The 15,792-nt window shown below is 40.1% G+C and overlaps 1 protein-coding gene across 3 annotated transcripts in view; it reads left to right on the top strand.

Annotated features, from left to right (window-relative positions):
- Nucleotides 1–15,792, top strand: part of GRK3 (G protein-coupled receptor kinase 3) — a 76,498-nt gene that overhangs the window by 37,221 nt on the left and 23,485 nt on the right. For all 3 annotated transcript variants that reach the window (XM_080403605.1, XM_080403606.1, XM_080403607.1), the window contains exons 3-9: nt 7–80; nt 4,980–5,081; nt 6,149–6,223; nt 7,759–7,820; nt 9,045–9,096; nt 9,696–9,787; nt 12,527–12,626. In XM_080403605.1, coding sequence (XP_080259731.1) covers nt 7–80; nt 4,980–5,081; nt 6,149–6,223; nt 7,759–7,820; nt 9,045–9,096; nt 9,696–9,787; nt 12,527–12,626 — 557 coding nt within the window. The remainder of the gene's footprint in view (nt 1–6; nt 81–4,979; nt 5,082–6,148; nt 6,224–7,758; nt 7,821–9,044; nt 9,097–9,695; nt 9,788–12,526; nt 12,627–15,792) is intronic.

Raw genomic sequence — 15,792 nt, 5'->3', positions numbered from 1 at the left:
TTCCAGGATTTTTGCTTTTTAAAGACTATTGCATGAATGAGATTGATGAAGCTGTCCCTCAACTGAAGTTTTATGAAGAGGTAAGCAGCCGTTGTTGGAGTTTTGGGACTGTGCAGGGCAGCGAGGCTGGGGAAGGCTGTCCCTCTAGTCCTCGGGCAGGGGATCCTGCGAGGGAAGGAGACGCACACATGTTGTTCTGAGTCATTGCGACATTGCAGTGGAATGGTTGATTCATGAGACAATATTTTATATAGTAATGATTGCGTCACAAAGGGACAAAACTAACATTCTAAAAAACTTCCAAGATACTTTTAAAAATAGCAGTGTAACTATTTAATCAAATTGGTAATTTGGTACAGTATTCTTACAGAGTATTTTATGGGAGTAGCAAAGTGATTTTTTTGCCCTTATAAATTAGAATATTTGCAGGAAAAAATCTACTTTGCTCAACTTCTAACAGTGCTTTTATTAGCATGTACTGAAACTTTCTTGTTATTAAATATAAGCTAACAAAGCATTTTAAAAGCTACTGTTGCAGTTCTCATCCTTCAAGAGTTAAGTATGTTTAGTTTTAAGGAATAATATGTTGAAAACAGAACAATGGAAGAAAGTTACCTGAGCAACCACTTAATCAAATGTTCATTCACCACATTCACGTGTCAGAAGATGACTTGGAAAATACTGAGAGAATGATGGAAAGGGAAAGACTACTGATAGAGGTAAAAATATCTTTAGGTTTATTGATGTTTTCTATCATAAGGTACACTCTGGCTACAGTTCATTTGAAATACTCGTAAAAAATGAGTTTAAATTAGGTTCATCTCAGTCTCTACTTGTTAAATATATCTGATCCCTTGAGATGGGATAAGCTTTTGATTCTGTGAAAATGATGATAAATCTTAGTTCTGCCACAAAACAGAGATGAAGTTAAAGCAAGTAACATTTGCCAGCTCTCAGTGGAATTACGACAGTGGATTCCTTCTTTCAAAAAGACCTGAAAGCAAACCCAGTGCTTTTTTATTATTACAGCTGACATGGGGCACGGAGTTGTATCTATTGTACATAGTGGAGATATTCCTTAAAGGCAGAAAGCCTAAAATTAAAGCAGATTTATCTTATACCGTCCCAAAGAGCAAAAGCAGGCGATCAGGCATGGTTCCCTGATGCCGTTTGTTTATCCCTGGCGTGGCTGGCAGCTGGTGCTGTGGGAATCATGGCCAGCCTCTGGCTCAGCTCCGTGTCTCATTCACCAGTGGATGCAGCATATCTGGTCCTCTGCATCCCTTGCTTTGCTCCCTGAGGCTTTCCCTGTGCTCTCTCTGCCTCAATGAGACACCCAAAATGCTGTGCTGACAGTCACAGGCACCTCTGTCTCTGCAGCATCCCCCGGACAGGGGACGGTGCTCTGTTGTCTGTAGCTGAGCGCCTGGGCTTGTAGGAGAGGAGGTGCGACTGACTGACGTTACTGCTCTTCGGATCGCGCTCTCCAGTGCTTCATGCCTTTCTCTCACATCCTTTTGCGTGTAGAAAAGACAACAGAGTACAGCTGTCCGTGATGTTGCAGGAGGGATGGAAGGACAGCTGAGGCTGGTGCTAGCTTCTGAGATTTCTTGGGAGTCGCTGTGGCAGGGTTGCAGAAAAGCCCTGTCGAGTGCTGCAGATGGGTAAGGGGATCCAAAGAGTGAAACGAGAGGTGGCTTTAGATCGATAAGGTCAGTTGTACTCCGCTGTCACAGAATAATCGATGGAGAAACAGACATCGTGCCCCAGGCAGGCATGCATCCAGGATAAATAATTCAGAGGAGCACGGGAGGAGCGCGTCGTGCTCTTCCACAGCTCTCCATGGCTGAGAGCGCCCCGTCAGCGCTTCTGCAGGGACCGCTCAGGAAACTTGATGAGTCTAATCGCTCCATTCATTCCTTGTTATATTTGTGACACTCTAAATATAAAACTGTAGTTAATCCTATCATAGGTGCTGGTTTCAGTTAAAACATGCACACTTGCTATTAAAAGGCAGCCTGTATTGCTCAGTATTAATTAGAAATGCTGCCTGGGATAACCTTTTGTCTGGATTACGCTTAAGCTGATGATTTAAAATTTTTCTTGCTAGTAGGCTAATGGCACCAGATAGGCTAAGCTGGTTATCAGTTTGGAGATAAACCCTTTGCCATTTACGGTTCCCCCACTCAAATTAGATACTCGCTGTCAATAAAGAATCATCCTTTTCTGTCATTTCCATCTTTTTATCTGCTGAAGATATCACTGTCATAAGTAATCAAAAAGGCATGTTGTAACAGATTGTTTAGCAAGATATTTTTAGCCACCTCTTTATCTCTGAAACAATTTGGAATTGTATTTTTAGGTTATTAGCAAAGTGTAACCTAAAAAGAATTTAAATGCTTTGTCATGTACTTTTCAAAAAAATCCCATTAAAGATATTTAAAGAGAAGTTCATTGTGTTTTCTTCTGTGGCATACCGGATTCAGCAGCTTTTCTTTTTTATATATATTTAATTTACTTCATTTATTACATATAGAATAATTTGAGTACATTGCTACATTAAAAATCGTGTGATGTAGAAGGGCTGTGTACTCCAGGGATTTCATGTTACTGCAGCTTAAGTCACGATCAAGCATTTAACTGGATGAGTGATTCATCCAGATAAGTTTCAAGGAAAAAAAAAAAAAAAAGAAAAAACTTCTTGGTGCTTGAAAACTAATGCATTCTGATTTCAATTTTTGAAAAGATACTTTGTCAGACACTTTTCTGGAGGTGAACTGAAGTCTGCTGTGGAAGCATTGAAATACATGGTGACAGTCTGTTATCTCTGGGTCAGGAACAATACTGTGGAAACTGCTGCTAGCAGAGACAGGTTACATTTATAAATGGTGATGCTCTTAGCTCTGCATATTGCTGTATCTTTTTTTGGCATGGTACAGTAATGTTCTATTTAATAAACATGTAAAATTAGCTTGTGAATATGTCAGGCATGTGTGTTAAATGTGATCATAGTAGAGGTGTGTCATCTGTGTGATGAGAGGCGTCAGACAGCGAGTTGCCTGCCCAGGAATGTATCGCTGATAGGGACTTCTGTCTCCTGCTGTCCTTTCCTTCAAACATTTACAAAACAAAGGGACTTTGGTTAAAAAGCTCACTGTAAAGACCCCTCTACTTTGGGTGCGGAGTGAGGTGGTTTAAAAAACCCAAATATTGAAGGGCAGGAGGTTGTGTTCAAGTTGGACAGTGTGATGTGCATCAGGCTTTCTCCTGTACTTCCAGTTATATTGTGGCATTGCATTAATTAAAAAATATTTATTTGCAAAGTTGTTTTGAATGATTTTAATTATAAATTGGTACCAAGGGGGAAGAAGTCACAGATGGTGAATCGTGGTGGAACTGGTGCCTTATCACAGTCAGCAAACAAGAGGACTACAGCTAGAATACAGAGTTTAATTATGGTGTTTCACCTTCGAAGACAGATTGAATTTGTCACCTGGAGACCTGTTCAAGAGCTGTGAAGTACAGCTCGTCATGCAAAAGGAGCAGCCTCTGAATGAAGAAGAAAAAGAAGTATATTGTGAAATAGAGGCAGACCACATTTTTTGAAAAAATCTTTACTTTTAGAAGTCCTCAGTGACGCGCTTTCTGTTAACCCCAGTGCCGCTCTTGCTATTGAAGCGTGGCTGGCAGAACAGCGGAGCCCTGCTTTGTGTCCCTGGAAGCCCAGCCAGCATGTTCTCCCCGTTTCAGAAGGAGATGCTCTGGTACATCGTTTGTGCAGGCTTTATTCTGTAGGCTGAAAGTACAGACAGCTCTGACGTGGCCCGTTCCTTCTCAAACAAGCACTGAATGAAATCCAGCTGGGTCTGACTCTGCTTTGGTTTTCTTGAGTCAGTGTAGGGGTCCAGAGCATGTCTGCACACTGAGATTTATTTGGATCCTGGGACCTCACAGGCTGGTGCTGGGAAGGTCTAGTATGTCAGAGCTGAGCATTCTCCCTAAAGATCTTGGACGGTTTTGTACATTCTGTCAGTTCTGGAAGAACTCTTTCCCTAAACACACTCCAAAGGACCCTTGGACTTGGTGAGGGCTTTTTCTGGAACTGGTTATCGGGTTTTGTTCTGTAAACAAACCATATGGGATTGCTGTTGCTTCACCCAGAACACGCTGACCTCCTGTATCACACCTAAAGAAATTTGATAGATTTTGTGAAACTGTCTTTCTGGCCACTTTGAGGTTTCAAATTCAACATGTAGCTGAACTGCGTGAACATTTTGAAATGTGCTTTATATTTTTGCTTGGACATCTGTACTTACTGTGCTGTCGTTACCCTGGAGCAGGATGCTTGAGCACTGTGCTGGCAGCGGAGAGCTCTCACCAGGTGATGCTTGCGCTGCCTGGATAACATTGCAACTCTTCTGCTAGCCCTGGGAGCTTGGAAAAAGGGCGCGTTTTGGTGTGCTGAGGATAGCCAGAGCATTGCATGAAATAATCTGAGAAAGGGGTCAGCACTCTTGAGTGTTAGAGGAGCAAGGTCAGTGCTCTGCATCTGTGAGCTGAGCAGAGGGGAAGAAAACCTTCAGAAAGGTTGCCGGGCACGTTTGCTCATCTCACTTTCCTTGTACGGTCCAGTCTTCTCGTGCAGTTAACTTCTGGCTTCCCCTGCACAGGCTTGTACTCTGGCAAAAGTTAGATGGAGGAAAACATGCTGCTTTAGCTCAGTCCTTTTCAATTTTTAGAAAATAAAGCTTTGTAGCAATTTTAAGCAAATCGGTTGCCTTGCATAAAAATTTGAAGATAGAAGGGAAATCTAAGGTCCACTGTAACTGTGGTATTGCAGGTGGTTTTTCTTTAAGTGTTAATTAAGAAAATAATAAAGTAAAATAAAACTTCAGCCAAAGTCATGTTTTTACCAAACAAGTAATGCAAAATGGTTAGAAATGTGTTCATCTAATGGATCGTTCTGTCTTGTATTGCAGATAAAAGAATATGAGAAACTGGATTCTGAGGATGAGCGTCTGACCCGAAGTCGGCAGATTTATGACACGTACATAATGAAGGAGCTCCTCTCCTGTTCGCATGTGTGTATCATCCCAGTATCATCCCAGTTTCACACTGCTCTTGGCCTTACTTGAGTAGCTGTCAAGCAGTGGTAATTCAATGTAACTGCTATTTCATTAAGAGAACAATTAAGACTATTGCTGAAGGAAGTGTTGCTCACATACTTGCAGTGCCCTGGAATTCTGTTCGAAGTCTGTGGGGCTGGGTTTGGCTGAGTGCTTTCCTTCCTTGGGTTTTATTTTCAGTAACGAGGTGTAAATATTGGCGGTGTGTGCCGGTTTTTATTAAACTTGGTAATACGCAAAGGAAGTATTTGGAGATTGATCTGTTTTATATTTCTTCAAACTAAATCTCTTATTTTAAAATATGATGCAGTGAGTGCAGTTTGTGTGCATATATACTTGCACACATACACATACATTAACCAACCCCCCCCTGCCCCCCAACCCAGCAACTACCCTGCCCCCAAAAACCTCAGAGATTTGAGCTGCTGGTGCTCTGCAGGACAGTTTGGATGTTGAACTTTGGTGTCTCTGAAAGCTCAGTGTAAAGGTTGAGATTTTGTTTAAAACTGGTCGCACAAAGATAGTTGGGTTTTGGGGGTTTTTATTATTTGTTTGGTCAAAAAGCAGTCTTTCATACTATACTAGGGGCAGTACACTTCATAGCTTCGGTATGGTGAGTTAAAGGCTGCATTGTGATGGATGCACCTTTAATAAAGTCAATGAAAGCAGACCTTTCCTCCAGCTGAAGTTTTGGCCCGTTGATCTGTATTAACAGTTTCATTTGCTCTTATTTTAAAGAAGAACTTGCCATGTGTTTTACCCTAGTGGTATGGTTCTTTGGATGAAGGGTTTAAGCACTTTTTTGTTAAGCCTGCATTATTGGCTCTGTAGTGGTTAAACATCCATGTCTGCATCTGTCTTTGCATGTTTCACAGTAATATACTTAAGGGGAAGCTATATCGCGTTCATTCTGAGGTACACGTGCTTTTCCTGTGGTTAAAAGAAAACAGTACTGCACATCTTAAATGAAACTTCTTACATTTGTAACCGTTTGAAATACTTTTTTTTTTTTTTCCCCAAAGCCTTTCTCAAAACAAGCTGTAGATCATGTACAAACGCATTTAGCCAAGAAACAAGTGCCAGCCAGCCTTTTTCAGGTGAGGTTAAGACAGTCTGAATGTTCAAGTTTTCTTCATTTATTTGACAGTAAGTGACTTTGTACTCATTATTTCAGGAGACAGAATAAGTGGTACTGGTACATACCCTTTGGTGTAATGGTGATACTAGAGTGTTTTTCTAAGTCAAATAAAAAATGCAAATTACTATTCTTACCTACAATATTTTTAAGCACATTTATGAAAACAAACTATACCTTGGTATATGAACAGAATAGTTTTTAGATTTATGTAATTTTAAGCCATTAAATGATTTATAGGAAATCACTTTACATCAGGAAGATATACATCCTGTCAGGATAAACCGAACTGCATAGTGGAGAAATTGCCTTAACGTTTCAGTAATGTGAAGTCTTTTGAAAATATTTTTCCTTTTACTTTAATTTGTTGTTTATATAGTTGTTGATGTGGAATTAAGCATGTCTATGATCTCACATGTTTTTCTCTCTCTCCACAAGACAAAATCCAAAGTTAGCTATCCACACAGGAGTATCTGCACCATTAAAATTGTGATGCTTTCTAAAAAGTTTCTGAAATTCTGGATTGCCAAAAGAAAGTACGGGTTTAGCATATTCTCCATTTGAATATAAAAATAAATGGTATTCTGGGTCGTTTGTGAAATTATACATCGTTTCTGTTGCTCTTTACTTTAGAAAATAAATGAGAAGTGGAATATTTCTTGTATTGTTACAGCTCTAATATACATAGATACAAGACAAGGAATTTAGATATATGCTAACTTTTACAGCTAGGTGCCTTAAAGCAGTGTGGTTTGGCACATAATGAACATCATCAGTCGTGGCAGTGCTTGTGAGCTTAAATTTCTTTGATGTAAATCTTACATATTTTTATATATTGCAAAAATGTGCAGATTGCCTCTGCCTGATTTTTCTCACTGCTCAATGAACAGTTTTTAATGTTGCAATTAAGTGAACTGACAAAGTGATAGCTACATTGCTTGAGTTATATCTCACCGCTAATTGGGTTGGGATTGGAGATTGCTTGCATGCCATCACACATCATGAGAAAGTGTTTCTCTAGAAAAAGTCACTTGGGAATTGAAGGTGCTGGTTCTTTAGTAAGGACAGAGAGGAGAGAAGCACCAAGAAGATGAAGCCAGAGCACAACTCTGGGAAGTGCAGAATCCACAGGAGCGACCATTTATTCTGTTTAAATATATTTGAAAAAAGGACCGTACTGAGGTTGTTTTGCCAGACTTCCTGTCCATGGGCAGGTGCTTTATACAGGTTTTGTACAGCACCCCACCCCCCACCCCACCCCCCCGGCAAACATTTAATGTTTTCTAGCTCCTGAAAGTATTTTATGTTTGACTTCAGGCCACCTGCTCAGGTTCCAAAAGCTGAATGAAGCTTAAATGCTTTATTGAGCCTTTTTCAAAGAAAACACAGTAAATGCTGTATTTGTATAGGGCCAACATGAGTTGTATGTCATGGGTCGTATTGCATACCGATTTATTGTACATTTAAATACTAATCGTGTTTCTTAACCCTTTTTAGCCATATATAGAAGAAATTTGTGATAGTCTCCGAGGAAAAATATTTCAAAAATTTATGGAAAGGTATGAACGTGACATATTATCTGAACTTTCTTCTTAATGTAGCAGGGAGCCAGGTCCCTTGTGTTGCTGTAAAATAAGGCTAAAAATGTTTGATCAACTTAGTTTAATTAATAATGTATTATCAGCAAGCTCCTGCAAATGACTAGCTTTGATGTATATCATGATTAATGTCAGGGTGTATGACTGGAGAAATTGTAAAGATGATAGATTTTGCTGTCACTCCATGTAGCAGTAATAAAAGATTGCAGTTTGAGCTCAAAGGTTTAAAAATGCAGAGCTGTGTTCTTGGGGGATATTCTCATGGGATATCCTCTTAGGAGAGTAAGAGAATCTGATTCTTACCCTCATCTTATGGGGATATCCTCATATGGGAGTATCCTCATGAGGATATTGTTATCCTCATCTTAGGGGATATTCCCATGAATAACTCTCTCGTGCGTGTGACTGAGAGACCCAGTCGTTCTGGGTAGTGTCTGGACACCTTGCAATTCAGCAGGAATGGTCTAGTAAAGACTAGGCATAGACCTGGTTCAGCTGAGCAGCCCCCTTAGCCTTAAGGGAGCTGCTCTTGCGTGCAGGGGCTGTAAAGCATGGCTCTCCTCCAGCAGCAGCCAAATACGCTGTGTGAAATGGTTTGGTGGTGGTCTGCAACCAAGCTGAAATGTGAAAATGCCTCCATAGAACTGGTATTTCTTGCTCTGAAAATCAAATACTTAATTATTCATGTAGAAATGGCAAACCATTGTTTTTGGCAACAGCTTGTGGTATTATTGATGTTTTTCCTATTTGAAGATAAAATGAGTTTAAAGCATTCCTTGGAGTATACGGAGGTTCATTAACGTAAATCAAGATGCCTCTGTTTTCTTATAATTATCTTTCTCTTTATGTAATTTAAATGCTTGCTAGTTCCAAACTTAGTTGTTTTTAAAGATTAAAAACCATCTGAAAGAGAGCTGCAAGAACATACTGAGCACTTACCATTACAGAAATGAAGTTATCTGATATCCTTCTCTTGTAAGGGTGTAAAATATTAAGTGTGCACTGTCTAGAAATTGTTTTTCTTGGTGGGGGTAAGATTACAGTTGTTTGAAAGGAAGGCTATCATTTACTAAGTATTGCAACACGCCCTAGCACAAACTTTATTTTAAATATCAAGAGTCTTGACATTTACTATAATACTTTACACAGTAGTCTCAGACAACTTTTAAACTTCTTTTTCCACAGTGACAAGTTTACTAGATTTTGCCAATGGAAAAACGTAGAACTAAATATTCATGTAAGTACTTGCGAGTGTGTTTATCTTGTCAAAGGCTGATACAGGAAAGAAATATGTTGGCTTTTGAAAAGGTCTTATTAAGGAGTACGGTGAACGTTACCTCTCTGCTCTTCTATTCTTAGATGTACAGTCCTAACGATTCCTTTCTGGACGTCCCTTCTGCCCGTCTGGGGTTAAGAGCTTTTGATTTTTATAATAGCTGAAAAAACCTGAACTGCCAGTATTGCTGCTCTTTAACAGCCCCCAACGCCCTCTGTCTCCTTTTCCCCCCTACAGTTCTGCCATCCCCGGCACCCCTTACCCCGGCCTCTGCTTCTGTCCCCCTGCAGCACTCGGTGACAGCGCTCTGTAACCTCACTGGGACTGACGGGCTTTGCCAGCGGCAGTCCCATCCGTCCTCTTTATACTTCGGACTGTAGTCCTTGCACGTTCGCTGAAATATAAACACTAAGGGGCTCCTTTTTCCAAAACAACAAGTGCTATATAAATTACAGTAGTTAAGTATCTTAACACATTAATAGATTACTTAAATTTTTTTTACAGTGAGTTTTTGAATGCTGAAAAATGAAGTCTGGTTTTGTTTTGTTTTGCGTTTACAGCTGACCATGAATGATTTTAGTGTACATAGAATAATAGGAAGAGGGGGATTTGGTGAAGTGTATGGTTGCAGAAAAGCAGACACTGGAAAAATGTGAGTATATATACACACAGTTTATTTTAGAGGTAGTTGTAAACTCTGAACTAGTAAGGAAATCCTTCCAATAATTTCTTACAAAATCACTGGAAAGCAGTGTCGCATAACTGTGTAGTTCTTTGAATTAAATTTTATCCCAAGAGGTTCTGATTTCTGGATCATCATTAAGTTTAGTTTGATATTTGATCGTGTTACGTGCCATGCAGTGGAGCTTCAGTCTAGCAGAGCTCTTAAGCACATCCTTCATTTAAATGGTCTTGTCAAAATTAATGGAAACTGCACATGTGTTTAAAATTAAGTATGTGCTTAAATGATTTCCTGGATCAGAGCCTGACAGTGCAGAACGATGTTCTTGTGGAAACCGTGGTGATTGTGCGAGGTGTTGCCTCTCATCTGGTGAAGGTTGTTCTTCTCGCCACAAAGCGCATCACGTAGCTGGTGCTGATGAAGGGTCGGAGGATGACACAGGAACATGACCTCAGTGTTGTTCAAGCTGTAGGGTTGTGCCTGGGCAGATTCTGAATGTGGTGTTCCAGATTTGTGTAATTGCATACGTTTCTGCCCTGCTGAGCACGTTTCACTGGCAAAAGCAGTGACCCTTGCTTATGTTTGGAAGATTATAGTTCCAGTGTTGAACTTCTGTTTAACAGAGCTCTCAGTGGGAACTCCAAGATCATCCCTCTGTGGGTTTTTTCTTTTCTTTTTCTGGACTTACTATTCACACACTTCTTCTGATCAGATTTCAATTTCTAGGCACATTGTGTTCTGTTTTGAACACCTAGGCATTGATTCAACAAATTGTTCTCAATATTTATCTGTGTGTTTATTTATTTACATCCCACCCAACCCCTTTCATCTTGCTTTTTTCCTAACAGTTTTAGTCCAGGGACCATCCTTAAACAATTCTCTTCTAAGTAAGCATGGCGTGTTTGAAGTGCCAAGTCTCTGCAGTTACAGCTGGCTTCACTGGCAGTCGTGTGTGCTTGGCATCCTTGATAATAATAAACTTCTGAGCTATTAACAAGTGGAAGACATCTTAATGTTGCAATCATGCTCAGTGTTTTTGCAGTGACTTCAAGTATTTATATTAATACTATCACTAACAATGCTGTCTTTATTCTTGCTTTGATACTTTTTTGTCCATGTACAAAAATAAACATTTTATTTACCTTGAGCCACACTAAGTAGTTGTCCACCCTGAAGCGGTAGCTCTCAGATCCCAAGTCGTTTTGATGTCTGAGTTTTACTCTGGCAGGAGGTGGATAAACCTTGGGACTAGCAAGTGAAGCAAAGGACAGTTTTTATCAGAGTATTTTTAAATAGAGTAAAGGGAAGCGAAATGTGGGAAAACCAACCTTTTTCAAATTTGAAGCAAACCTTTAGATTCGGTTCAGTTTCTGGGTAGAGGTTTGGTTTAGTTCTTTCTTAATCCAAACCTGTTTACCCATCCCTAATCCAGATCCCGTCCACTCTAGATGGCTGCCTCTGCTGCACTTACTGCCTGCAAGGAGCTTGGGAAGCCACCCCTCGAAGGTAAATGCCATCGGTGTTTCACTAACCCACAAAGACACACCTGAGGCTTCTTTCACATCACCTCCTTCAAGGACATTTGACAGGGGCCAGAAGTACCATGCAGAAAGCAGTCCGAAGGGGGAGGGGTAGCTGTGCTTTTTGAGCACGTAGATATCGAGATACTTGACTTGGACAAGCCTTAAATGGCCCCAGTCATTGCTTTGATCAGCGGTGTCAAAGCATAAATAAAGGGTAGCATGTAAAATGTTATTTATAGTCGTCGTTTATAGAGTCCTCAGCAAGGGCACGTGCTGTGAATATATTCCTTGTTTTGGAAGCTTAAAATTCCAGTATGTTCACGCTCACTCTTCCCCCACTCACAACACTTGCATGTCAAGGAATGACGTGGCTTTTTTAGGGAGTGCAAGGCGAAGGTGACAGGAGGCCCTGTTTCTGTACAGAGCTGTCACAGTGTAGGCAGTTGATTAGCATTGATGCAGGGCTGTAACGTGGTGTTTTCCTGAGCGTATTTTAAAACCGGTGGCCTAAAAATCTGTGGTTGCCCATGTCTAGAAATCTTCTGTGCAGGAGCACACGTGTCCTTCTTGCTGTTGTCTAATAGTGGGCTCACCTAACATCTTGAAAAAATATCCAGACTATATTATATCTTGCTCTCGTTTGATGGTTGTTAGGGGTAACATTCTTTTTTGAGCAAAATTTTATTAGTTTATGTAATACAGACGGTAGAAAATTAAAAAAGCTTTCCTGTGTATATCTGACCTTTTTTGAGTAGAAAGAAAACTTAAAAAAATACCCATAAAACTCAGCATGTGTTCAAGATATTGCTTTCCTGGCAGAGCTGAAACTGTTAGAATTAAATGGAACTGTAATAGAGTCTGTTACTTAATTCATATGGCAAATCCTTGCTTGTAGGTATTAAGAACTGAATGTATGGTACATAATAACTGTATGACCGTGGTTGCTCAAATGCAGAATTACTTGTTAAAGCACATTTCTCTGTTAGGAGGCTTCTGTTGAAAATGTTTTAACTTGAGGAGATTTTTGAGGTTTCCTTGTTTAGTCATGTAATGATGGTTTTAGTACCGGGTTTAAGTCTTTAAAGAGCTTGTACTGTAAATATGCATGGCATAACTGCTACTGAATAATACTGAGCATAGGGGGAAATTTTTTCTGATGCTTTTTCTGCATGGTTAATATTTTCAGGTATGCAATGAAATGTTTAGATAAGAAGAGAATCAAGATGAAGCAAGGAGAAACATTAGCCTTAAATGAAAGAATTATGCTGTCTCTTGTCAGCACAGGGGTAAGTATCATTGATTTGTTATTCTTTTCCTTTTTTTTTTTCTTTGCATATAATATAAAGGCTGTTACATATAATACATATTCTATCTATTCGGCTGTGTGACACGCAAAATTAACCCCCCCTGGAACCTTCCCCCTGGTTCTAGCAATGTGTCTGAAAGAAAAATTGAAAAACAAGCTTGTTTTTCAGTTTGGGCGCTTACACAAGTGAGTGTCTCAGCTAAAGAGGCTTGAGGAGGTTCCCATTTCTTAGGTAATTGATTCTCTCCCCCTCCGTTTGTGATTTTGTATATATTCTTTTTTCTAGTATTTTTATCTGAAACTTACCCAAAACATTAGGCTGTCTTGTAAAATAATTCCCTTTTCTGCTATAGTTATGTACTACTTTTGTAGTATATAGAGTGCTAGTTCAGAGAAGAACTTCAGTTACCTGTTCGCCCTCCCTTTCCTGTGACTTTGATATTAGCTTATCCAATTTTTCCTTTTTTTTTCATATGCTTTAGCTGAGTACCTGTCAAGGTGTACCAAGTAAGTCTGCCCCTTTAGCATACAAGTCTATTTAAATTAGGAGTATCACTAATGCGCATAAAAAGCAACCCGACGGGCACTGGTTTCACCAGACCACGTCATGTTACCAGCAGCAGAGGAGTTGGGCAGCAGCCGCAGTGAGTTGCACTCGGACAGCTTCAGAGCAGGCTTTGAAGTGCCAGAGCCTACCGCGTATGCTGCCCTCATTCAACAAAACTTGACAATCGGCTTGTATCACCATGGTTACATGTGATGTTGGTAAAAAGGTTAAATTTCCTCGTGACTGCTGTGATGTAGGAATTAAATACTTGGTTTGCACATCCCCTTTTCCCAGTGCAGTTAAAGCATGGGAAGGAATTGGCATGTGATTTTGTTATAGGCTTGCACAACTGGTGTGCAAGTAGCGTACTGTCTGTGGTGCAGGAGGATTACTGCTTTGGCTTGCAAAATGGGAGAGAGCATAGGCTGTGCTTTATTCTCAGAAACAAGAACTATATAGACTCATAGAATCGTTCTGGTTGGAAAAGACCTTGAAGATCATTGAGTCCAACCGTTAACCCAGCACTGCCAAGCCCACCACTAAACCATGTCCCGAAGTGCCTCATTTACACATCTTTTAAACACCTTCAGGGATGGTAACTCCACCTCATCCCTGGCAGCCTGTTGCAATGCCTGACTGTCCTTTCAGTGATTTTTTTTTTTTTTCCCTAATATCCCATCTAAACCTCCCTTGGTGCACCTTGAGGCCGTTTCCTCTTCTTCTCTCACCTGTTATCTGGGAGAAGAGACTGACGGCCATCTCGCCATAACGATAATTAATAATAATTCTCCTAATAACTTTAATTTGTGATACTGTTGCTCCAGTACTGAATGTGAATTTTCATGTCTAGCAATTCGAAAACAGAATTATTCACAAGGATGCTAATGGTGGAGCCAGCTTTCTTATATGACAGCTCATAGCTAGTCATTTAGCAACAAAAAAGCAAGGAGACCGTTTGGTGTTTTTTGTGAAGGATTATGAGCTCATTAGAGTGTAACTTCTTTTAGATTCTCAGAAATTTGAGGAAGAGTTTGAAAAGAGAGATTTTGTAGAAAATGTGACCCATTCAGGTTAGGTACACCTGCCAGTGCAAGAGATGCTGAAGCATTCTGAATATGCAGAATTAAATAGTTTGAAAGTGGTAGAGTAAGATAATTCATTTCATTCCTGAATATAAGCTCTTAGGTTTGAATGAACAGGATTGATGTGCTGCCCGCAACAAAATGGAACTGGGAAGTTCATCATAGCACAATTAGTCATTTAACAGGGAATCCAGATGTCTCTGCAAAATGCATAGTAACAGCTGTGCAGATTACACATACGTTTGTGTAATCATTTTTGTTAATCCACCTAAAATTTTGGCATTCACAACTGCTTTTTGAATAGAGAGCTCCCAAATTTGAGTACGTCATGGCTGTGTTGTGAGAATAACTTTTCATGGTAATGTTACAGCTCAGAAGTATGACAGACACCTCTACAGAGCAGAGGGAACTGCTTGGGTTGGCCTAATTAATAGAAAACGTGGGCTCAGCATTGCTTGGATTTGCCATGGGTATATTGACTTTGTCGCTGGCTGTTGGTGTAACCAACTGTGGCTGAAGTTTGTGTTTCCTCTCCTGCAAGATACAGGCATTGTCTTCCTCTCCCATAAAGATGTTCAGTCTGGAGGCTGGAAATGCATTTTGCAGTTCTTAGAAGGCAGCACTGTTGGGAAAATATTCTACTTTCTGTTAAAAGAAGAAAAAAATATTTTCTGTAATAGCCAACATTTGCCTAACTTTTGTTCAAAAACTGGAACACTGAAATCGCTGAGACCATCGCTGCTGGCAGGCTGTATAAAACCAAACTGCCAAAAGGTGCTGTTTGTGGTAGGAAGTGGTTATTTAATAAATCTTTTCCTGGCAGTCAGGAGGTAGTCGTTCCAGCAGGCTGCTGCAGGACCAGGAGCCTTGCAGGGCTGTGCCTCCGCTCCACTGTGTCTTCCAGTTCTCTTGTTCTAGAAAAAAAAAAAGAGGCAGTTAAGCTGTCTTACTCAGCTCTTTTTGAGATAATTTGACTAATGACTGGATGCAAGGTTCCCTCCAAGGGATGATAAATAGGAGGTACAGCAAAAGTGAACAATAAAACATCCGAGATAATAAATCAAGTTGGGTTCTTTTGAGAGGAACAGGTATTTTGTTTTCACGTGTACCGAGATTTGTAGGAGTCTCGATTTCACTCAAAAATGGAATCTTTTCCCAAATCTTGATAGTCACTTGAAGGAATATCTGGGAATGGCAGATAGTAGCTTGGTGTTTTAAGCCTTGACTTGTACATCTCTCCGAGCGAGACCCATCAGAGCGACCCTTTAGTTAGAAGTGCTGCACAGCTGCTCTACAGCCTGAACAGTTTTTTATCTCTTTGGTGTCATTTCTAGGGTCTGCTCTAAAGCCGGGTGCTCGGGTTATGGGAAGGAGTCACAGTCAAAGGTTTCCTCCTAAAGTAATTGTTAGTGTGCTAACATCTTTAAAACTACATTCCTACAATTTTGTATAGTTATTATGATTATTTTTTTTACCTTCCACATAATTTATTACCAGTCATTTGTCTTCAGCATTTT

This window comes from Falco punctatus (genome assembly GCF_963210335.1).
Source record: "Falco punctatus genome assembly, chromosome: 1".
Taxonomy (NCBI): domain Eukaryota; kingdom Metazoa; phylum Chordata; class Aves; order Falconiformes; family Falconidae; genus Falco; species Falco punctatus.
Note: the sequence above shows the minus strand (reverse complement) of the source record. Positions and strands in the feature narration are given on the sequence as shown.